Genomic DNA, 25,268 nt, shown 5'->3' with positions numbered 1-25,268 from the left:
TTTTAAGATCGCAAGGTTTCGTATATGTTCTTGTGAATTAACTCAATAACAACAGAACCTCGTATAATTTTAGTTTCTAACAATGTCCATATATTTTCAAATTCGTAAGGCTCATTACTCCTTGCTCTCTTATAGCAAATACAAAAATACATATCATGATTTTTAGTGGGTTTACTCGATAACGCTGGTATAGCCCTTGGCGGAAGCCACGTGAAGTGCAGTGGCCCCGGTCTTGGGGTGAGGGCGGTCTCTTATAACGTTGGTCCTGATCCAAAGTTTAGCGTCTCGAGTCATTTTGTTAATCTCCTCGTTACGGGCTTCGTTCATCACTATGCCTGCGGGTTTTTGTAATTATTTAAAAAGATCAGAAGAAAAAAAAAATTTGATATAAATTTTGTAAATGTAAAACGGTACTTAGAAAAAGTATAGATGAAAAAGAAATTTTTTAGGCCAGGCCTGGTCAGGGTATTTTTTTAAAAAATATCAGGCCAGGCCTGGCCAGGTTATTTAAAAAAAATATCAGGCCCGCCCTGGCCCGGGTATATTTAAAAATATTAAAATATGGCCCGGCTCGGGTACCCGAGTCGAGCCGACTCTGAGTCAAATTGAGCCCGGTGGTGTCCCTCGTTCAAATCGGTATCCTTATTCATAGGTTTATCTCGTTTAAACCTCTTTCAAATTATCTCAAATAGTTTAGGAATTATGAGTTAAAGAAAAAAGGTCTATAATTTATAACAATACAATTCAAATTAATTAGCATTTCAAAATAATCCTCCTTTATATTAAAGCTGAATTCTATTAAACTTTGATATTTATTAATAATTGGTTTCTCCGATTATATTTCGCGCAATTTCGTTAGCATAATATATAAAATTAAGAGAACTTTCAAAATAAATAAAAATGTTATTTTGAATGCCAACAGTGAAATTTTTAATTTTGAACTAGCCCAAAACATTTTTGATATTTTAAAAGGTATCCCTATGGATTGATATTCCTCCCAGAATTAATACAAATTTTTAAAGCAAATACAATGTAAAATCTTTTTTCGATAAATTGGTCAACAATAGGGAATTATAAAGAGACATTTTTTTTTGTTCGAAATTCATAAATATATTAAATTAAGGGAACTTTAAAAAAGAAAAAAAAGAACTTAAATTTCGAACAAGTTAACTTCACGTAGCGATTATCGAGGTGTATCGAATTATATTATTATAAATTATAATTCATTGTCCTTTAATATATATACAAAAGATAAGGTGTGGTCCGGCCATTAATTGATTATCATTATACTTATATTTTAATACATACATAATAATCGTAGTTGTATAAGATTAAAGAACTTTAAGCCGCGATTATTTAGAAAACGAAATTTCATTTTTAATTAGATTTATAATTGTTGATCGTCCTCATATTATCTACTTTACCACGTATTCACTTTCATTATACATAAGTAAAGTAATCATTAACTCCTCTCGCTTTTTAGTATATCAATTTTTTCTCTATTTTATCCGCATCATTTTATGAAGGAATATTTGCGGAGGTTTGTTCCTCTTTATTCCCCTCTTTCTTTCATTTTTAACTGTTCTTTCTTTTCTTAGGGCGATGCTCTGTAGCGAGTAATTAAAATTGCGTTATATTGGTGGTACAAATAAAAATTTAATCATCTTTAAATGTTTTTTTTAAAACTTTTAAAAATAAAATCGGTGTAATCATTAATACTAGTAGAGTTGGGTAATTACTATATTTTTTTAGGTGTTTAAGCCAATAGCCGACTAAAAAAATTGGCAATTATCACTTTGATCTCGGGGCTTTTCTTGAAAATATAGCGGCTCAAATTTTACCCGCCAAGCCGGCATTTAGACATTACACAACTACACTTACCTTACCAGGGTTAATTCATATGTTTATTTCCTCTTCCTTTATTCTTGAACCAAAAAAAAAATATTCAAAAAATATTAGAAAAAATGTCAACATCAATCAAATAAAACCTTTCCTGTCGATTTCGGATTGTAAAAATTTTTCGATTTCGAGGGATTCAGTTATATCGATAGGTAACTCCCCGTCGCTATTAACAGCTGCGATATTGGCCCCGCATTTTACCAAATATCTTATAATACCATTTTAAGAATAAATATGTAACATTTTATCTATGATAATTTACAAGTTAAAATAACTATATAAGGTTATGTAATTAAAATAAGCATTTGATTGGTCTATTTTTTGTAACTTGGGGAGTGAGGGAGGGGACTCCGCGTCAAATATCGAATTCTTTCAGGCAAACGAAAAGTTATCTGGAAAAAATTTTCTGTTTAGAACCTGAGACCCTGGGAAATGGAGGGAAGGGGGGGGGGGATAAAATCTAACGTCTTTCTACAGGACCAATCCAGCAAAGTCGCTCCCTGATAGTTTAATAGGTTTCGATTTTTTTAGAAAAAACGCTTTCAAATGTGTTTAAATTTACAACACCCTCATGTTTAAAGAGTTAAATTTTATCACTTTTCCAAGCTTTTTAGACTTTTAATTTTTTGATCAACAAAAATAATAAATTATATAGTTTTCCGGCTTTATTAGCACTATAAAAATTTTGGTTCTTTAACTGAATGCGTAAATAGTTCCTACATTTTATTTAAAGTAGGAGTTGGAGGTTTTCTTCCTTTAATATTATAGCAAAATAAATTGGTATAATATATTTTATCTGCCAAAATTAAGATTGGTTAGATTTTTTTTCTTTAAATTTTTTACAACACAAGGTTAATTTTTCGATATTTTTATTTTTAAGGATGAGATCTCTAAACATCCAAAATCGAAATACCGATTTTGAATTTTGGTCAGAAAAGTTATGGTTTTTTTTAAATTATTATTAAGGGAAAAGATAGTCACTAAAAAAAATTTAATATTTATCCATAACCTCGGCAGATAAAGTATCATATTACCGAAACAATTACCCTTATGGAATAGAAGTGATTTATTATCGAATTCAAAAAGGGAAAATATAAGATTGGTACTTCGAGACGTTAGGGAATATAGCAAAAAGGGAAAGTACTAAAACAAAAAAAACGTATCATTCTTTCTTTTTTAATTCAATTCAGAAAATTGTCAATAAATAAAAAAAAATTTATTATTGCCGAACCCTCAAAAATGTTGGGTGGGTTCGAAGATCTGTCAGATTCTAAAGCATTGGGTTCTGTTCGAAACCCTGTCCAATTATTGAGCATTTGCCATGTTTTATTTTAAGCGATGAATTGTTCCCTTTTTAAAACAAAGGAAATAAGTCACCAGCATTTTAGTAAAACTACGCCGAAAACTTCCGAAAAGGTGACCATCTTCTCATCTTGACCATTTTAGCTTAGATATAGGCCGAATTTTCGATTAATAAATGATCCTATCAAAATTATGCTTTTTTAAATATTAACCAAAATTTTCCCCTTATTTCTTTAATATAAAAAAAATATTTGGCAAAAATTTATCGCATGAATTAATCATTTTCAGTAGGGAATAAGTTCCGTTTAAAAATTTTAATAAATCTTTCATTTTTCCTTCGTAAAAAAAAAAAAAATTGTCATCGCGATTGCGATTTTATTTATCAATTTTATATATACATTTTCTGCCAATAAGAAGAAATACAGCATTATAAATGATCACGTGGTCCCGTTGCGGTTATTTACAAATTAAATAAATTTTTCTTTGGCCCCCCTCAGCCACATTTTAAGGGAGTCCGTTAGTATTGGACAAAAGTTTTTCTGCCCGATTTTTAAGGTCAGTGAGGGTCATCTTCTCCCTCTTAGAATAGGCATATTTATCATATTAAATCAAATGATGAGGTCAGAACATTAGAAAGTTTTCTTACAATTTAAAAATCACTGGAGTCCTTCAATTATTATAACGCATTTTAGAAAGCCTATCTATCCTATTACACTCTCTATAAGTACGTTAAATTTTAAATAATTTTCGCACGAACGACCAGCCTAATTTTCATTTTAATTGCGTTTAAAATCCTTGATTTTAAGAAAAAGAAAAAAAAATTCTTTACGAGAGCGTGTAATTATTTGTTATAATCTATCCAAATAAAAAAAAATTTTTTATTAATTTTTTTTTCGGAAAACGAGATTATGACACTTTTTTATATTGATTTTCCTTTTAAAAATATTGGCTGCCGGTTAAGGGAAATCATATTAGAGACAAAGACGCCTGGAAATAATTTCGAGGGAAAAATCTTGGCTTAAATTGTTAGACCATGATTCGCAACTTTCTGTATAATAATTTATTCAAATATTACCATTTATTACGATTGAGAGAATCGTTATTAAATGCCATTGCATATTGGATACAAATAATGTGATACATTCTGCAATCACGTTAAGGAAAACATGTAAGGTCAAGGACTTCTACCATGAGAGAAGGGAGTATGACGCAAGACGGTTATAGATATTGAAGGGGGTGAGGTAGTTTTTATTTCTTTCATTTTGATTTGGTTGGGATAGGGGGTAAATCATTATTGGTTGAGGGGGGGGGGGGGTAGAAGTCCCTAAGTAAAGTAATAACTTGTAGCTATTTAATAGATGGGTGCAGGTGGTCATCCAGGTAGCCAGGAATATTCAGATAAGGGTTGGGTGGAGAGGGTGGGGACAAAGTATATTTGGGAGCTTTAAGCCATTAGAAACAAATTAGGCCAGAGGTCTAAAAATGGGGGTGCGGGTGGACAGGCTCTGGCTACAGGGCTGTGAATGCATGCAATATATACGTATAAATATTATATATGTGAACTCACTGTACTATTTCCAAAAAGCCACACGAAGATGCAGCGTGCAGTGGTGTCCAGCCCTCATTGTCACCTTGGTTAATGTTTGCGCCATGTTTGATTAGGAATTCTACCATAAGTATATTATCATCTATGCAAGCCTAAAAATTTACAAAAACACAATGTTTATTTTATTTCTTTCTTCGTAAAATTATCCTAATATTATATCGTTAGCGCATCTATGTCAAATCACGCACATCTCCCTCGTTAAACCGGTATTAACCATTATTTACCGGGCCTAAACTGAAACAGTTAAAAAAAATTGTCACCCGAACCTAAGCCTCTAAAAAAGCCTGTGAACCTTCTTGATATTTTAACTCTTTTAAGGACAATCTATAATCATATTTTTAGATATTTTTGTGTATTGCTGCTATTTGACGGTGCCAGATGCCCAATTAGATATATAGAAGTGACAACAATCATAAAATTTGGTCTGCTACTCATAGATATAATTTGACATTTGACAGAAGAGGATGTGCTGTTAAAATAACAGCTACAAAACCGGCAACTAGTTACCATTTGTAAAAAAAAGTAACTCTCGCCAGTTAATTTTGAAAAATACCGGTAAATTTTTGAATAGAACAACATAAGTATTTAGTAATTAAGGGGAATTTGTTGATGTCAAAGGTTTGACATTTTTCTAATGTCATAGGGCTAAATGTTATGAATGTGATTAGTTAATTGGGGTTGAACTATTAACAATACTATGATTTTAAAAATAATGTTTATGAAAACGTTGGATAAATAAAGTGTTTTAAATAAGAATGATTATTCCAATTTTCTCAAAAAATATAAGAAAAGAATGTACAAAATTAGACATTGAATTGTGCTTATCGTCCCATATCTTTGATTTTTTTTATGTTTATACGTTTTGACATATTGCCGAGAGGGGGAAAAAGGAAAGAACTAAAAAACGTAATTTTTTTTAACAAAAATGTAAGTTTCTATAATATAGCTTAAGAAAAAGATTTTGTAGAAATTCTTAAACATTTTTTAAAAAAAATTACAATCGCTATATAGTATATTATGCATGTCCTAACAAACCATGTAATGGAAGATTATTCTCTTCTAATATTATTTTTTTTGTAATAAAGATTGCATTTACATTGCAACTATAGGAGTTAAAGTAATCATTAAATATCACATTAATTTATCTTTTTTACAAAATATTACAGGCATGTATTATCTACATTTATTAATATGTTACAAGCTATCACACAAGATGATGTAGTCACTTAAGAAAGTCATAGCCAAGAGTCTTCCAGCTACAGGTAGTATAAATGATGCACAATACATATTTACATTTATTATTTTACAAGTCTATCATATAAGATAATGTAGTCACGAAAGTTCTAGCCAAAACAATTATTTCCCAGCTCCAGGTAGAACACATATCATACGCAATACATATTTTTATTTATTAGTTTATAACTATCATTTAAGATGTTTAGTTTCTAAGAAAGTACTATTAATAAACAATTATCTTCCAATTCTTTATAAAATACATGAAACATTTTATTTTCATTTCGTCATTTATTTTAGAAGGCTATCATTCAAGAAGATGTATAATCACAATTCAATGAAAGATATATTAATGCATACAATGATGCTATTGAAATTATTTTTATATTATAAATTATACCCAAATCAATGTATTTACAAAATTTGGCATAAGTTATTATTTTTTTGTGAAATAAATTTAGTGGTGATTTAATAAAAATATATATACATCCTTATGCCTCAAAATCAGCCTTTTACTGTCCTGAAAATGAAAATTATCTATTAACTGAACCTTCACTTTTTGCTCTCTTATATATCATTCCTAACAGCCAAGATTTCAGTCAGAGTGTAAATTTTAGTTAAACGTAATAGAGGCCATATTGAATGTTTTGGCTTATTTGTCTCTTTATTTTTTTTTAGTCGAAAGAGTAAACACAGCGAGAATCGTGGCCAAATTGTGCCATCTGACTGCCCGTCTAGAAATATTATTTTTGCAAAACCCGGTCGGCCCCCAGGATTGATTTTTTAAAATTACATTAGAAAGTCAGCGTTACTAACCCGGATGCGTACGATCGAATACGAACGCCTAGTGGGTTATTTTTGGTAAGCAGAACTGGCGAAGTGGGATGAACCAAACGCTGGGTTAAGGCGCCCGATATGACGCTCACAAAAAATACTAAAGGTGTTTATTAATTATAAACAACAGGATGGTGGCCATGAAAGCCGGAATCCGTTAAGGAGTGTGCAACAACTCACCCGCTGAATCAACTAGCCCTGAAAATGCTGTACATGTCATATACTCGAGTGTTTGAAAATTTATTTACTGTTCGTAATTTCAAATTCCCTTTTTGAAATATTTACAACACACTACACAAGATTATTCAAAATAAAGATAATTTTTAAAATTCCGGGGCCAGCGCCGTAAAATGATTAAAAAATAAAAATGTCGGGCCGGATTTGATAATTCAAAAAATATCCGAACCAGGTTTGTTATATCTGGACGGAGTTAAATTTAAAGCAAAAAAAATATAAATTAATTTCGTAAATATTTGTGAAATAGATATGCTATTTGGGAGAAAAATAAAATTTTGCACATTTGTTGACTTTTTTTTTCTTCTTCTATTATTTTATTTTTCATTTTTTTTTAAAGTTTTTCTTTATCAGAATTATTCTTTTCTTATTGGAAAAATGAATTTTCTTCAATAAAATAATTGATTAAAAATATTTTTTGATAATTTATTAAAAATATTTTTTGATAATTTATTATAACAAATTTTTTAAAAAACAACAATAAAAAATAAATTTTTTTTTAACAATGCCGCGGTTAATTAATAATATTAATTTAAATTATAAAAATTCAATTTATGTTAGGATAATGAATATGATAATTGTCTTGTCTCTCTTTTCGTTCGGTTAAATTTAGTTTTTTTATTAGTATAATAAAAGATTGTAAATTAGATTGATGTTAATTAGATAATGAATAAAATTTGATAAGTTATCTTTTATTCCCTATAAAATGATATATTTTATTTTAAAATAAAAGTTTACTCGGTATAATAAATATATAATGATAGTAAATTCGATTATTATTTATTTTCTCTTCCCTTTATTACTGATTTTTTAAGATAATTTTTGTTAAAAAAAATTTATTGTAAAAACTTGTAAACGATCGAAAGGAAAACTATAGTCTAAAAAAAATTTTCTTTGCCAAGTTTTTGTTTTTTTACAGAAAAATTGTTTTCTAAATGGTGTGCCTTTTCTATTCATTGAATTATTTTTTTTGTGTTTCTGCACAATCAAGAAACCAGTTGTGTGTTTCTATTTAAAAAAAATTTATATTTGTAATCAATGTAAAAGAGGGAAAATTATTAAATTTTATCTTGAGTTTTTTTCTTTAATGTTGAGTTAAATTAAGGGCCCATATGAGAGGTAAAAAGTGACATATTTCTAGAGACCAGAGATTCCAAAAAAATTTTTCCTAAAGCAAATTGGAAAGGGAGCCAAAATGATATTAAAAAAACGAATATTTAATTTTAAAGGAACAGGAATTACAGAACGAAAATGTTTTTGCTTCGGATCCCTGGTTAAAAATGTTCTATATTTATGGGATCTTGCAGCTCAATCATGTTCTGTTTTTGTTATAAAATCATTTAATTATCTCTCTCTTATATATAAGTAACGTTCGGGAAGGAACAAATAATGCCGGCGACCTTTTATCATTATAATTAACTTTTCGAGAAACAAAATCGATTTACAAAGATTGTACCTTCTTGGTAATTATAATATCGAATGTTATCCAAATTAAATAATTACATAGATATAATGCATTATAAAGATCTGGTCATTGGCCAGTCAACTCGTGCAAAATATGGGGTGATGGCTGAAAATTTGCATAAAAATATTCATGGGCAGCGAACCTGGCTATTCTCCGCTAAAATATTTAATAGGTCTTTTAAGATTTATTTAGCCGAGCGGCAAGATTTATAATCCGCGCCTTTCGATTTAAAAGGAGAAACCTTGAACAGGAGCCTAATGATCTCCAAGTTTTTCTAATGATTTAAATTATCAATTTTTAAAATAAACGATATAATTAGGGGTGTAACAATTTTGTAATGTCGGATCGGAGGGTATTTTTTTTAAGAATATGGGTTTACTACATTGCCAGATCCAACATATAAAAAATGGCGACAATGAAAAAAATAAATATTGGAGCGGCCATGGATGTAAGATTACTTGGGTATTCATTCCGATTTATAGATACGTCACATGGCAAAAAAAATTAATCAATCGGATTCGGGAGTAATGTAAACATCGTCAACTATTTCCTATTTCCGCTTTTAATGGAAATATTTTAATGGAGGGAAAGGAGGAGGTCAATAAACTTTTTTCGCGAAAACATGAAATTAGGAGAAAACGATTTGTTTATTATTTGAATTAATAAAAGCAAGAAAAAATAGGATTAAAATTTATACCCCAGAGTTACATTTTAAAGGTGTAAAAAAAAATTTATTATCGATAATTTTATAGGTGGTTGATTTTTTCCCCAGTTTGAATTCCTAGCCCTAAAGATCTACATGTCAAAATATTATATTTTAAACTATTTTGATTGACGTCTACCATCTGAGAATCTGATCAATTTTTAGAGCCTAAAAAAATTATTATCTCCCTTGCCCTTCTTTTAATTGGTTAAAAACCGCTATTTTCAATTTAAACCTATACCAGTGTCCAATACCCAAAAATGGCAATGTTAAAATTTTTTTTGTTCCAAATCAGTATCATATTTTTTTGATAACAAAATTTGAAATCTTTCCTAAATTTAAACAAGGGATGAGCAAAACGCGAACGTTTCAATTAGTGCGCTACTAAAACACAAATTCCTAATTTTATTTTTTTCGTACCTTTTTAATTTCAATTTTTTTGTAAAAATATATATTTCATAAATCATTATTTAAAATTAGACAAATAAATATATTTTTTTAAAAAAATAATGATAATATTGATAGATCTCCAGGTGTAGGTGTTGTTAAAGAGCTCGTTTTGAGTCGATTTTTAAAAACGGCTAACTCAATATTCACCCAGAAAAATATTCCGGAAACCAGAATATTTTGTTCATAGAAGGAACAAAGGTTTAGACATATATTATCGAAATCTCACGGCTTAAGCCATATTTTTCTAACTAAAATATTGAGTTAGCCGTTTTTAAAAACCGGTTCAAAACGAGCCTTTTAACAACACTATCTGGGTGTATGTATTTTGTTGGTTGGAAGTTTATTATTGAGAATTATTTTTTTTAAGATAAGACTTTGAAAAAAATAAATATATAAAGGCAAAAAAAAAGAAGGTAATTTATCATCTTCAATTTTCTGTCACAAAATTAGTGAGATGAAAAAAACAAATTACAAATTTAATATACCTTCTAAAATTTATTTAAAAAAACATAGTACAAAATGAAAATAATTTTTAAAGAGATTGGGGGCTACTTGATGTTAATAATATATTTTAAACAAATTTTTACGAAATATGCCAATATAACTATACAAACATTTCTAATAATTTGAGCCATGTTGGGGTGAAAGGGGTAATTTGTCGGATCTGTTATAAACATAGGTGCATTGGAAAGTTCATAGCTGAGTATTATATTGTTCTATGTTCGCTTTTTGCAAAATGTTTTTTTTTCTCGATAAATCAATTCATTCTTGTTGTGCACACATCATCTTAAATATAACTAATTTTTAATTGCCCGCTCTCTTTGTACGAGTTTAATTATTTTCATTTTTTTGAACAAAGGCCGATATTTTGTATAACCGTTTTTTTCTACCACATTAATATTTGTGTGTAGCTAAGGAGTGTTGATGAAACAGGACACATAACGTTCCCGCTTTTTTTCGAAGTTATAATTGGCTAAGAATATGAGCATATATAATAGATACCTATAAAATGGAGGGATATTTTGTTAGGCATTTTTATTACTCTATTTTATTTAAGTTAACTTTAATTATTTAAAATGATAATTATTTTAGATTTTAACCTTTTACAAATTTGTACGTTTGATTAATTTCAACCATTGAAAAATAAAGGAAAGATTTTATATTGACATGGGTCGTTCGCTGTGTGCCTCTTTGTTTTAGACTCTACTTCTCCAGTCCTTAAGGCTCATCTACCCCCCCCCCCGGACAACTATAAAATAAAAGATGGATTTTATATTAACATGTATGCCCTCGCTTATTTTTAGTGATTCCCATCTATTGACAATGGTCAAAGCTATTCCTCCTAATCCTAACCCAGAGCTAGTCGGCGCGCCAAATTTTATGACTATGCTGGTACCATGCTTATAGGAATTATATGAAACAATCACCAATAAAAATGTTATAAATATAATTTCGAACCTCTATTTGCATTATTATATTGTGATCTCCTATTTAAAATACAAAAATATTTTTTCAATCATGCTGCCCTGTAAAATTGTAAAAAGTGGATATAGACTACTATAATACTCAGCCGACAATTTATATATTTTAAAAAAATTGCGGAGAGGGGAGAGAGATTCTCCGCCTGTTTAGACCAAAGGTTATAGGCGTAAAATTGTATTGGTTCCTGGCGATTCCGCCCATCTGATAATGCCTGAAGTGTGGATTATATTTAAAAAAAAATTATTCGTACAATTTTAAACATTATCTTTTATAAAATGACCTGTTATAATTAATTTCAAGATTTTGGCAATGTTTTTAGAAGAGATAAAAAAATAAAAAGGGAGCATTTTTAGGTATTCCCAAAAAAACATCACTACAAAACTACATGAATATATGAGAGTTTCAAATTTAAGGCGGATCCGTAATGGAATGCCGCTGGGAAATACTTTCAATTTTGAGGATTTTTAAAACAGGAAAATCAAAAATGTCCTTGTCCTGAAATTTAAAATGTTCTTATTATTATTATTATTTATAATATAAATTATTAGAATTTTTTTTATATAAATTAAAACATTCTTCTTTTAAAACTGATTTTTTTTTGTTGTTATTGATGGAAAATATATCACATGTAACGCGAGTAATAATTGCATGATCAAGGCTAAATTTAAATTTGTTGAAGAAAGAAAGAAGGAAACAAAGAATTGATTCGTAAATATTTTCAAATAATGTAAAATGTTATTTCCTATTCATTTTTATTCAAATTATTTTTTTCTTCTAATTTTTAAAGTTTTGAACACAAAAAAAAAGAATAAAATATTAGGTAATTTATTTATAATAAATAAAGTTAGCAATTTGGCGGGCAAATTTTTTTTCAGCTTGGAACCGGAACCCTTGGAATAATTTGGGAATCGGAGCTCTCTTTTAACGTTTATAGAAACCGGAAGTGGAACCCATTTTAAAATGTCCCGAAACGGGAGGAGGGTATGATGCAAGATGATCATTGAAATTGAAGATGGGTAGGGAGTTTTTAAGATACTGTTGTCATTAGAATAAAAGGGGAAGAACTGGGATGATGGATAAAGGGTTATCTCCAAGTATATTACTTTATAATTAAAGCAAACAAGACAAATTTCCCACAAAAAAATCTAAAGTTTAATAATTGATTTTCTCAAACATTCATTTCCCTCGGAAGATAGGAATAAGGATTAAAATGTTGAATCCCTTTAAACTTTGAGTAGTTTTAAATAAAAAAGATTGTCAGGAATTTATTATTATTTGAAGATTATTCTGACATAACACTATCTCCCGCTTAAACGGAGACTGTTAAACGGGGATGCGCCTCGCTGATGAAAACTTTAAGATTAAAAATAATTATAAAATCATTTAATTAATTATATATAAATAATATCAAACTGAATAAAAAAAATGCTTGATACATTTTCAAAATATGAGTTTTTTAAAGAATTTGGATTAAGATTAAGCACACCTTACATTATAATAAAAAAAAATAAAATTATCTTCAAAAAAATTGCATCGGCACAAAGGTATATTTGAAAAAAGATTTTAACAATCTGGTAGAGTAATAATATTGTGGAGTGGTGTTGAAAAAACTGATACATGAGAACTACCCAAAATCATAACTTTCTACTTTAATAGTTTGATAATTGTTAATATACTTAAAATCTATACATCAATCTAATATAAATTAAATATAATTATTAGATTTTATGTTAAAAACGATAGTAATACACGTTAGAAAACGAAAAGAATTACTATTTTGTAATTAATTAATAAACAACTCTCCTAAAATAGCTACCTGAAGATTTTTCCCATAGCTGGTGGAAAGGTTTGGCTCTTCATTGGCTAAATAAGAATCAAGTAATATAATTTTTGGCATAAATCTTGATTTAGCCATATTTAAACACTATGCCCAACTTCGTTGGGATTAGGACATTGGGATTTTCATAACAATATCAAGTAGTTCTTTTTACATCTCAGTATAATTTTACATTGCAAGTAATGGATTAAAATCTCAAAATAACACCTTGCTGCACCATGTCAGAAAATGGTTGCATAAAAAATACTGATAAATAAATGATCTAATTTGATATTTCGTTGAATAAAACGGACGAATGGCATATTTTTTAGGCCTATCTCTTTAAACCCCTAAAAATATTATAAATATAACAAACCAATGAGACCAAAGTAGCATGGATCATGGCAAATTTATATAACACAAACACCGATTTCTATTCTATCTTGATAAAAATTAAAATAAAATTATGTTTTGAAGGTGAAATAATAACTAAACTAATAACTAAACTAAAATAGTGTGAATCGTGTCGTGTAGGCCACTGAATGCGGGAAAATAAGTTTTTTTTCAATAAATAATTAAATTCGAATACGAATATCCGAAGGGCATAGGCATTGCGATTATGTTAGAATTCAGAATATTTAAATAACTTGTATTGAAATTAAAAATACAAAATTCATTTGTTAATTGTGTCAAATTAAATCAAAACAGGTAATTTTTTTAAAAAAATCTTTCTTTCTTTCCTTCCTTCTTTCTTTCTTTAATCTAAGTATGCTAATTAAGCAATTTGGTATTTTTTATTTTTATTTTTCAAAAAATTAAATTTTGGACTTATCAAAATTATTATCATTCATTATATTTAGATCAAATTTAGTAAATTTAAATCGAATTAAAAATATTGATTTAAAATCATTCATTTTTTTAAATCGCAGTGACTTAATGGCAATTTTAATCAAATTTTTTTTTTATTGGCCAACCTTAAAATCAAGTAAGTAACTTGTATGAATATAAATAGAACAATACAAATATATATGTATACATTATTAACATTATTTATAAGTATACTTGACAGTTGACATAAAATTTTAAATTAAACAATGATTTGAGAGGAAAGCATGTTCCAAACAAAAACTATAGCATTATATTATTTTTTAAAATACAATTGTCTTTGTTCAGAAAACGACATTATAAAAAAATTTCTCAACTATCATTTAAAAACTAATATTTTAGAAACATGACAATTCTTTTTCCCCATTTTTATTTCTATGAATTAAAAGTTTTCCATGTTATTTCCTTCTTGTCTACATTTGTTTCATCGAAATAATTTTGAAATTTTAAAGCAGATGAAAAAAAAATGAAAATTATTCACGATACGAAATTAGTATAGATAGAAATATAAGAAGTGTATTATAGCGGGCACAAATTGAGCGTTTTAAAACGCAAATAATGCATTTCAAATGGCATCGCTAATTGGTAAAATTATCGTTTGACGTTAGCAACCATATAAAAAAACGTAAAAAGGTTTGTTGTAAAATTATATAAAATGTCAAAAAAAAAACTTACTTATCTAAAATGGAGAAAAATTAAAAATGTCGATAATAGTTAAAATTTTCAATTTTTAATAAAAAGGCAGCGTCAATTTAAACAAGGTATGCGTTAAAACGCAAACGCTCAATTTGCGCGCACAATCATTTCTCCTATATCACTCTTTATTTTTAAGTAAAAAAGTTCCAAAAATATTTTTTTGCGATTATACAAATAAGAAGTTATTAATTGACATTTTGATATTATGGTAAATTTTAAATTTTAACGAACTTTGGCTTAATCATAATTGCTAATACTACATGACACTTCAAAATCAAGCATGGCTTCATTAAAAAAAAATTCCCATTGGATTAGAACCATGGCGAAAATTTTAAATTTAAACATTGATAGAATTAGTATTGTTAACAGTTACTTTTAAAAAGTAACTAGTTACAGTTACTAGTTGCATACTTAAAATGTAATTCGTTACATTGCAAGTTACTTATAAATTATTTTGTATAACTCATCATTTTTAATATAAATTTTTTTTATTATACAAAATAATAAATTTACGAGTGTTAATTCCAAATGACTCTGTATAGTTTTTATCCTAAAGAATTAGTTCCAATATTTAAGTTTAGGTTCAACTTAGGTTTCAGTCTTTTTTTAGGCTAATAGCTTGGCTTTATTGGAGTGGGCTAAAGTTATGCGATATAACAACACTATATGACAATGTAATATTTATTTGCAATGAAAAAATGAAATAATAATGACAATAAAAAATTTATTAGCACCTTAAAAAAATATATATAAATAACACAACATCATATATGTATTCTTCAAAAAAAAGTTGGGCTTAATAAAATTTTTATTTGCCTTTGACAAATTAATCATTTTCATAATTGGTGTCTAAAATGAGTGCTATCCAAAAAATAGGCTCATTTAGACTAAGCAAACGTTCTATTGAAACGCTAGGTGTAAATGAGACATTATTATATTTAATAAAAACTATTTTAAATTTTGGGAAATCATCGGATAAAGCTAATGAATGAGATATAATATAGGGGAGACCGGGGTAAAGCGATTGACGGGGTAACAATGTTAACGCGAATAACTTTTTAACCATTGAGTATAAAGACCTTAAATTTGGTGTGAAGATGTATTTTTATATCTAATTTCTTACCTATGTTCATCTTTTAAAAAACTTACCTGGTTTTATATATTTTGTCAAAAAACTGTTTTTTACCCAAAAAATATAAAAATCATTCTCTAGTATATTTTGCTTTTAGTAAAATTTACATATCCTCAGGATTCAAAATTTGCCACACATGTTCCTTAATGTATTAGCTATAAAATAAAATTTATCTGACATCTTTAGCTATATTAGAAGTCACGCAATAACGATATTTATAATATATGTCACCTAGGGGTAAAGCTGTTATGGGTAAAACGGTTAAAATATAAAATTATTCACATTAATTTTTCATTAATTCATTTATTATAATTTTTATTGTACCAATCAAATAATGAGAAATTATAAAAGAAAAACCATATACAGAGATGTAAATATAATAAATGAAGCCATAAAATATAAAATAACAAATAATACTTCATTAAATTTGTCTGCTAAAAAATTTAACATACCTTATACAACGTTGAGAAGGAGATGTAAAATTGGTATTAAAAGTTCAGATCATCATAAACAAATATTTACAAATGAAGAAGAATCTAGATTGTGTGACTACATATTAGAAGCAAGTAGGTCATTTATGGGATTAACGCCTAAACAAGTAATTAAATTATATTGTTTGTATTATATTGTATTTCATAATTTTAATAACTCAATTTAAAATATCAATATTAATTTGGTAACTTTAATAAAAATGCTCAATTGAAATTATATTGTATTTCATAATTTTAATAATGCTCAATCTAAATATCAATATTAATTTGGTAACTTTAATAAAAATGCTCAATTGAAATTATATTGAATTTCATAATTTTAATAATGCTCAATCTAAATATTATTAATTTGGTAACTTTAATAAAAATGCTCAATTGAAATTATATTGTATTTCTTAATTTTAATAATGCTCAATCTAAAAATCATGTGGGGCAACAATTTCAGATTTATGATATTCCAGGAGTGTTAAAAAATGAAATACCAAGGGCAGTGACATCAAATAATATATTAAATGGATTCTTAGCATGTGACATATTTCCTTTAAACCCAAATATATTTACAGAACAAGATTATATCTGCTGTAATAATTCAAATGCTAACTCAAATATTGAATTTGAAAATAATGATGAAAATATTAGAGTGACTCAAAATCTTACAGTGACTCAAAATAATGATAGTGATTTATCTATATTATTGAACGAAAATGTTCCAGATGATAATGATGAACCTTATCATGATATGTTACCATCATGCTCAAAAAATTATAATAAAGTATTCAATCCTTCATCTATAATACCTATTCCAAAATTATTCAATATTTCATCGGATAAAATATCTAAAAAAAAGAATTCAGAAATATTAACATCTACACCTTAAAAAAAATTATTAATTCAGAGAAAAAAAAAGATATCAAAAAATAATTGTTTATGTGTTATTTGTAATAAAAACTATAAAAATAGTCGCGAGGGCGATGAATGGCTAAAATGTACAATGTGCCTTGAATGGGCACATTCTAAATGTGCTAATTATGATAATTATTTTACATGTCCTTATTGTATCGATTAGTTTTTAAATAAAAATCATAAAAAAATCTTAAATTTATAATATTTGTTAAATAAAACAATAAATATGTGTCAAATATTATTTTAACCACTTTACCCTAGTGCTTATCCATTTTACCCTGTACCCAGGGTAAAATGGCGAAAATGAGTAGTTTTACATAACTAATCATAGCTCCTAAAATATTATAGGTAGAGGGCTACACTTTTTTTTATCTTGTAGAAGAGAGATGGGGCTACACATTGATCTATAATTTGTTGTGTTTGACTCTTGTTTAAAATTTTTATGGTAAATATGCAAAATGCCTATCGTTTTACCCCGGTCTCCCCTACATATAAATATTTAAAATGAAGGTAGTTACTTTCTCAACAATTCTTTTTTTGCGAAAATGTAACTAGCAAGATAATAACATTATTTCGAATCTATATTAAAAATATATTTAGCCTTGGAGGAGCTCATGAATCAGCTGATTGTAATGGGTGATCCCCCTTCCCTTTCCAAGTTATAAAAAGTTTTAGCAAATTAATTATATCTTAATCCCAGCTTCTTTCAAATTCTCTATTTTAACGATTATATTTTAAATAATGCATTACAAGAGACTTTCTTTATATATATTCTACAAAAAAAATAAGCACAACTAACAAGGTCAATTATTTAATACTTTACATTTTTACCTATATCACCGGATGATGATGCCGCTATAATTTATTATTGTAATATAAATATATATATATATGTCGCTGCCTGACAATTAGATTATTCCATCTCCACTCTTTGTAATTTACCAGGAGAGTAATTAAAAAAAAATAGGTTACCTATTATTCTCAATATGATGGTAAAGCCTCATACTGGCTATAATTTTGTAGAGATTTCTGCTTTTTTATGTAGATAGAATAGTATAATTATAAAATATCGATTTATGTAAAAACAAAAAGTGGATATGGAATAACCTAATTCTTAGGAGACGATAGGTAAAAAGAAAAATAAACTTAAAATTAAAATTAAGTCAAATCAATTTCTGTAATAAGGTAATCTAGTGGAATTTTTTTTATAAAAATAGTTATATTAATGAGTTTAGAATCGAAACTGTAGGAACAGGGAAAAAAAATCTACAGAACCCTTTTTAAAAAAATATTTAGAAAACCGGCATCTTTTGCAAAATATGATTCTGGTTTTAAATGAGTAGGTAGAGATATTAGACAAAGTATCTGTTTATCAAACGGTTCGATTTATAAAAAAAATAGTATATCAATATTTTAGCCAAAAAAAATCCGGTAGCCTGGATAATTTGCTCATAGAAGGCAGAAAGGTTTTGACATCTATTAGCGAAATCTCAAGGCTTATATAATATTTTTGGCTAAAATATTGGCCTACCCGTAATTTTTTTAATTTAGCCGTTTAACAACAATAGGCGCATCCTTCTAATACATAGCATGTCAAATTTGAATAATTAAAGTCTCATTATAAAAACTCTTAAATTTTACGAAAAAAAAAGATTCATATAAATTTAATAAACAATGTGTTAACTATTTATTGTGCATAAAATAAAATAAATCAAAAATCTTGTTGAGAAATATTTATATATTAAAATAAGTGATTAAAAACAATATATAAATGATAAGAAAAAAATATAAATTATTTCTAATATATTTATTATAAAAATATTATAAAAATATTATAAAAATAGGTTAAGTGATAAATGTGACCTTATATCAAAGATATTATTACATATATATATATAACTAATGAAAAAGAAATCATAAATAAGAGTGAGATATAGAGATAGAGATGAAAAAGTAATTTTAAAAAAAGTAAAAATAAAACTAATTAAGTTTAGAAGATATTATTGCTATTATTTCTTTTCCTATTATTTAAAAAATATTATGATTTATAAAATTTGAATAAATTAATATTAAATCATAAAAAAAAGAAAAAATAAATATCATATGTTGAGTTTATTATATAATAGAGATTTAAAAATAAAAGGAATATGTTTTTTAAAACATAAAAATATATAATTTTTGATAAAAAAAAGAAAGAAATATTTTACATATCTGTTTTGTATCAGTAAAATTGATATATTTTTTTTTATATATTAACTATGATTCAATTAAATTTTTATAGTTATTAATTAAAAGTCTTGACATTAAATTAATTTAAAATTAATCAAGATGTTTTAAATTATACATATTGGTTTTATAGAAAATATATTTAGAAATATTGGCAAAATATATTTTTTAAAAAATCAATTTAGTTCAATAAAGCAATTATAATAATATTGGCAAAAGATCTTGGACTTTCCAAAGCTATATAACATTTTAAATGATTGATTTAACAAATATATATATATATGTTTGTTATATCTATATGGTTAAATATTTATATAAACTAATTAGATTTAATCAAGAATGATAATGTAAGTTATAGTAAAATAATTTATAAATTCTCCAAATCGTCTAATATAGGCATAATCATGAGGGGCCAGAAATTTCTGCCCCTTGGCAAATTTATATAATTATCATTTTAAGATATAAAAAAATATTCACCTTTATTCCACACATCCTCTCGCAGAGAAGGAATACAATATGTCAAAAGAGAAAAGAGACGTGATGACGCCACCCCCTTCGAAAATTTGTTATAATAAAATATCGATTTCGCCTAATAAGAAACTCCCTCTACATCCCCTTCCCCAGCACTAAAGTTAAGAAAAAAAATGAATACAATATATCATTATATAAACAATAATTTGATAATAAAATAAGTAAAAGTTAAAAAAATTTTTTAAATAATAACTATTATATCAAAATTATCATGAAAATAAGCATTTTTATTATAATAAAAAAAAAGTAAAAATCCAAAATTATTTTTTAAAATGTAAAATATATCCAAAAGTCTGGTAAGTGGACCTAAAGACCTACAAAATTATGGAGAAAACAAGTATGATAGTCTTCCCCTCCCTTAACAATATCCTGGATATGCCTATTAAGCATCAGGATTGCCAGGTCTACCATTAGCTAGTGGAATATAACAATCTTAAAAAATTTGAAATTTACCACACTCAACTTAATTACCATTTCTATCATATTTTTTCGGAAAATTTTTATATAAATGAAATATATTTTAAAATCAAGAAATTCATCTCCCTCTCTTTCTATTGAATCCTCTATCTCTTATATTTCGTTATCTGATGACCAGCAAAAGGATGGGTTAACAGCTATAACATATTAACTAATTTGTATAAATTTCAAAATGATAATTAATATTAAAATAAATCCGTAATTACTATATGAAGATCTATCATATTCGAATAAGTTTTACCTAGAAACCCTGCCAGTGTAGTATATTATAAGCAAAATTTTTAAAAAGTAACTTTGAAAAAAAAGTCTAAAACTAAAATTATTTTTAAAAAATGGTAACCCAATCAAAGGCCTGCAAAAAGCCAGCTTGTTGTCAAATATAATTTATGATTGGATGGGGGGGGGGCATCCAAAAGGTCTCTCCTGTAAGTGTGTTTGCCATGAATTTGCTTTGGGGAAGGATAATTTTTAATATTACAAAAAAAACTTATAAAATTGATAGGGTTAGCAAAAATCATGATTTTTATTCATAATAATATTTAAAAATTGATTACTTGATTATATCATTATTTTCAATTTATTTCCCATTTATAAATTTTATGTATTCTGACTAAAGATCTGTGAATCAAGGCTTAGCCCATGCCTGGTCTGAGTCTATTTTAAAATAATAATTTTGGTTTGGGCAGGATTGGGCCTAAATCTTTTTTTAAAAAAAAATTAGAGCCAGGGATTTTTTAAAATAAATTGATATATTTTAAAACTCTTGCAAGAAACAAGGTGCTAATATTTTTTACAATAAAATAATTAAATTTTTGGGCTTTTAGGGAATAAAAAAAAATTTCTTTGGGATCGGTCTAGGCAGTATAAATTTTTTTAAAAAAAATTTCAGGCTAAGCTGGGCTGAAAAATTAGGCACAATGTAGATCACTAATTCTGATCACATAATTTATAAAATAATTAAATGATAATTATTTTAATTATATTAATATTTTTGCAAAAGGCTATTAATATTTATAAAATTGCATCAAAATTTATCTTATAATAAATATTTACAGAAATACAATTGAAATATATCACCTTTAATTTTAACCAATATGAATGATAGGAGGTGTTTATTATTATTAGGAAAAAATAATTTCACGACTAAGGCAATATATAAAATAATTTATAATAAAAAATTTAGCAATTATGTGGGGAAAATATAAAATTTCATTTTGGAATCATTATTGAACATCTAAAATTTTTGTGTAAAAATTTTTATTTCAAATTTTTATTTTTACGTATTAGCTAAAAGTGAAGTTAATTTATGTAACTATATCAATCACTATAAAATAATTGAGTGCTGATGAGCATTTAAAATTTATATAAATTTATAAAAATTGTTTATTGGAAAAAGAGGGCCTAATTTCTAATATATAGATTTAAGGTCTGTCTAACACAAATGTCCACCATCCATCATTTTTAAAATTTTAACCTAATTGCCTGCCTGCTATTTTTTCTAAAATTTACATGCCCACCATTTAATCTAAAAAATTTAATTAACCCACCCACCTAATGTAAAAATTATTTTATTGGTTGGAATTCTTTCTTTTTTTTATTTTAATGAATTTTTATTTAAAGTTAAAAATATTATTATATTTTTATATTTGATAAAAATAATGATTAGTAAATATAAATCCGTTCTGTTCCTTTGTCAGAAAAATATAAATTCACCAGTCCACTTCTTATTATTTTAAATATAACATGCAAGCTAACCTGCTCAATGTTTCCCACCTATACTTGCCCAGGCTAAAAATCTGCCTGTTACAGAATTCAAATATAAATGTTAGAAATCAAAGAAATATTTTAAGACAATTTTATATTATTTTTTTCAGTATTTGGTTTTTGGTGTAATATTCCTATGTATAAAGTTGTACTGATATATTTTTTTCGTAAAGACAAATGTTTATTCATTTGTGCAAGTGCTAATGAGTTACCCTTAACATTTTGTATTTTTGTAAACTAAATCAATATTCACTTTACTAGTATAATTAAATAATTTGGATATATTCTTCTAATGCAAAGAAAAATTGAGTTTATTATAATGCCTCTACTTCAGGTGAATCTGCATTTTTGAGCTTTGGGAAACCCCCCACCCCCACTGACCCTTAGGGAAACCTTTGATTCACATAATTATGTAGATAATTTAAGTAGGCTATATATTTTAAGAGTAAATCTAAATAAAAAAATTTTAAACCTGATGCAAAGCAGTTAAGCCATCAATGTTAGGTGTATTTATGTCAACTCCTCGTTTAAGTAATTTTTTAACTTCTTCTACATCTCCTGCTGAGCAAGCTGCTAAGAATATTGTGGAATCTAAAAACCTTATTTTATTTGCTTGCCGGCTTTGGGATGACTCTTTGTTAATGTCTGAATCTTCCCATCTTTTAATTTGTTCACCCCTTTTCATGGCAGTAAATTTAGGCCCGGAATTTTCATCGTGCATTTTCATCTTCAATTATAGAATTTATTTATAGAATATTTATAACATTCAATATAATATGATTATTATATCACACTGTGCCGTTCTATTGGAATTCATAAAAGCATGCTATTTAAAAAAAAATCATTTTTATATTTTTATTCCAGTAGGTATAAAGATCATTAAAAGTTAATATTTAAGAATTAAATCATTATCCACAAAAAAAGAATTACAAGTGAATAAATTTTTAAAATAATGACTATAATTGACATTTTGAGAAAAATTTTTTCAAGAATGGATATATCCATAATTAAACTTAAAATGCAATCCGACCAAAGGACTTCAAAAGGGGACTTAAAAATATCTTATATAGTTTGTGGTAAGAGTCAGTCAAGTCCCCCTCCACTTTCCTGTATAATGCAAAGTCACCCATACAGAGAGAGACAAAATGCCCTAACAATACTTCCAAATAAAAATCAATAAAGTTATTTTCGTTACATTCAAAATGTTATTTAAACATAATTGAAAATTTTAATATGGAAATTTTGGTTTTATAATTTATTGAAAGTTTCTAAAGTTAAAAAGTTTACATAGTTTTACAAAAATTTTGACTTAAAAGATCAATTCAATTTTAGTATATTAAGGGATATTCGTGTAATATTTTATAAAATCGTATATTATTTTATTTCTAAAGAAACATAATCCAATATATATAAAAGAAAACAAAGGAATACAAGAGGACTCCTTGTCACCCGAGAGACTTCATGCAGAGGGAGGGAGCGGGGTTAACGATTAGCTTTCAAAGGAGGAAGGTATCTATTATTGAGGGGGGAGGGCTACCAGTTAAAAATAATTGATGCACTTTTATTTATATATTTTCTTCATATAAGTGCTATCATCTACAAACTCCGCTGAGCATTAACCAATGTCTGTATGAGAGAGAGAAAGTAGAGGTAATATACCTAAAATTTTCCTTAATTTCCTCTACTCCAATTCTTTAATTCCCTAACCCCTTCAAAATTAAGCAGAACGTCCACATGAGAGGATATTTACACCTACTCCCCCTTTTCATCATAAATCTTTACCTACCCTCCTAATCCCACATTAATGAATACATGTTTTTAATTATAATGGTACTACTAGAGTGTTAAACGGTTAGATTTGAGCCGATTTTTAAAAATGGCTAACCCAATATTTTAGCCAAAAAACTATAGCCTAAGCCACGTAATTTCAACAGGCCAAATCCTTGTACCATCTTCGAGCAAAGTTTTCGGCTTGCATAATATTTTTCTGAATAAAATAACTAACTAACCTTTTTGAAAATCAACTCAAATCGAGCCGTTTAACAACACTAGTAACCAGAGTTGTACAAAAGATCTTCTTTGAAGATTTTTGAGCGAGATCTAGCTCAAAAATTTGAGCAAGATCTTTGAAGATCGTAAAATTTGAAGATCTTTTATTTTTAAAAAATTTTGTGTAACGATCTTCAAAAATCTTCATGATATTTATTTTTTTACCCCTTTATTAAAAGCCCAGATTTTTTTCAATTTTCATCAAGGCAGGAGGAGAGGTATAAAACATAAAAGAAATATTATATTAATAAAATTGAAAAACATCTGGGCTTTTAATAAAGGGGTAAAAAAATAAATATCATGAAGATCTTTGAAGATCGTTACACAAAATTTTTAAAAATTAAAAGATCTTCAAATTTTACGATCGATCTTTGAAGATCTTTTTATTTTGAGCAAATGTACAACTCTGCTAGTAACTATGTTTTCATATATCTTAGACTAAAATTAATTACTCTACTACCAACTATAAAAAAAAATGTGTTTAAGAGTTATTTTTTTCACACAAATTAAATTAAAAATGAATGCATTTTTAAAGTAAATTGATTGGCATGAATATGAGTATGCCGATAGAATGTCTAACCCTTTTATATTACATTTAAAAAAGATAGCAATAAATTATCCAGATATATTTTTATTTGAAAACAATTGTATGCAATGTATAGAATTGGTCGATGTTAGCGATATTTTTGTATTATAATCGGTTCATCATAAAAGTATTAACTAATTTTCATAATAATATATTTTACTCTTTTTCCTTTGAAAATTTAATAGATCACCCACAATAAATTTTTCCCGCCTCCCTTAAATGCTTACCCTCTACCCCTTAAAATAATTGGAGGCAACTGCAGCTACACCCCCCCCCCCAGCTCTTAAAGATACTGTGCGGAATTTATATAGAAGCTAGTCTTAGCATATGCAACTTACACAAATATCTTGTTATCTCTTAATCTAATCAAACTGGCAATCTTATTCCACATTTGTTACCTGAGTAAGATTATATAAAGAGGTATTGCGCTAACTATTGTAGCATATAAATATATATCACTAGGATTCATTTAATTCCTTATTACAATCAAATAAACATTTATAC

The 25,268-nt window shown here is 27.0% G+C and overlaps 1 protein-coding gene across 5 annotated transcripts in view; it reads right to left on the bottom strand.

The window, feature by feature from the left end:
* Window positions 1-22,965, bottom strand: part of LOC135927242 (protein phosphatase 1 regulatory subunit 12A-like) — a 51,484-nt gene extending 28,519 nt beyond the window's left edge. For 3 of the 5 annotated variants that reach the window (XM_065463196.1, XM_065463194.1, XM_065463195.1), the window contains exons 1-4: window positions 22,602-22,965; window positions 4,769-4,899; window positions 1,989-2,107; window positions 176-335 (exon numbers count right to left, since the gene is read on the bottom strand). In XM_065463196.1, the coding sequence (XP_065319268.1) occupies window positions 176-335; window positions 1,989-2,107; window positions 4,769-4,899; window positions 22,602-22,856 (665 nt within the window). In that variant the 5' untranslated portion in view covers window positions 22,857-22,965. The remainder of the gene's footprint in view (window positions 1-175; window positions 336-1,988; window positions 2,108-4,768; window positions 4,900-22,601) is intronic. The other 2 variants (XM_065463197.1, XM_065463198.1) reach the window with 1 other exon arrangement.
* Between the last annotated feature and the right edge of the window lie 2,303 nt (window positions 22,966-25,268).

This window comes from Gordionus sp. m RMFG-2023, chromosome 3 (assembly GCF_954871325.1).
Source record: "Gordionus sp. m RMFG-2023 chromosome 3, tfGorSpeb1-WG-v2, whole genome shotgun sequence".
Classification (NCBI taxonomy): Eukaryota; Metazoa; Nematomorpha; class Gordioida; order Chordodea; family Parachordodidae; genus Gordionus; species Gordionus sp. m RMFG-2023.
Note: the sequence above shows the minus strand (reverse complement) of the source record. Positions and strands in the feature narration are given on the sequence as shown.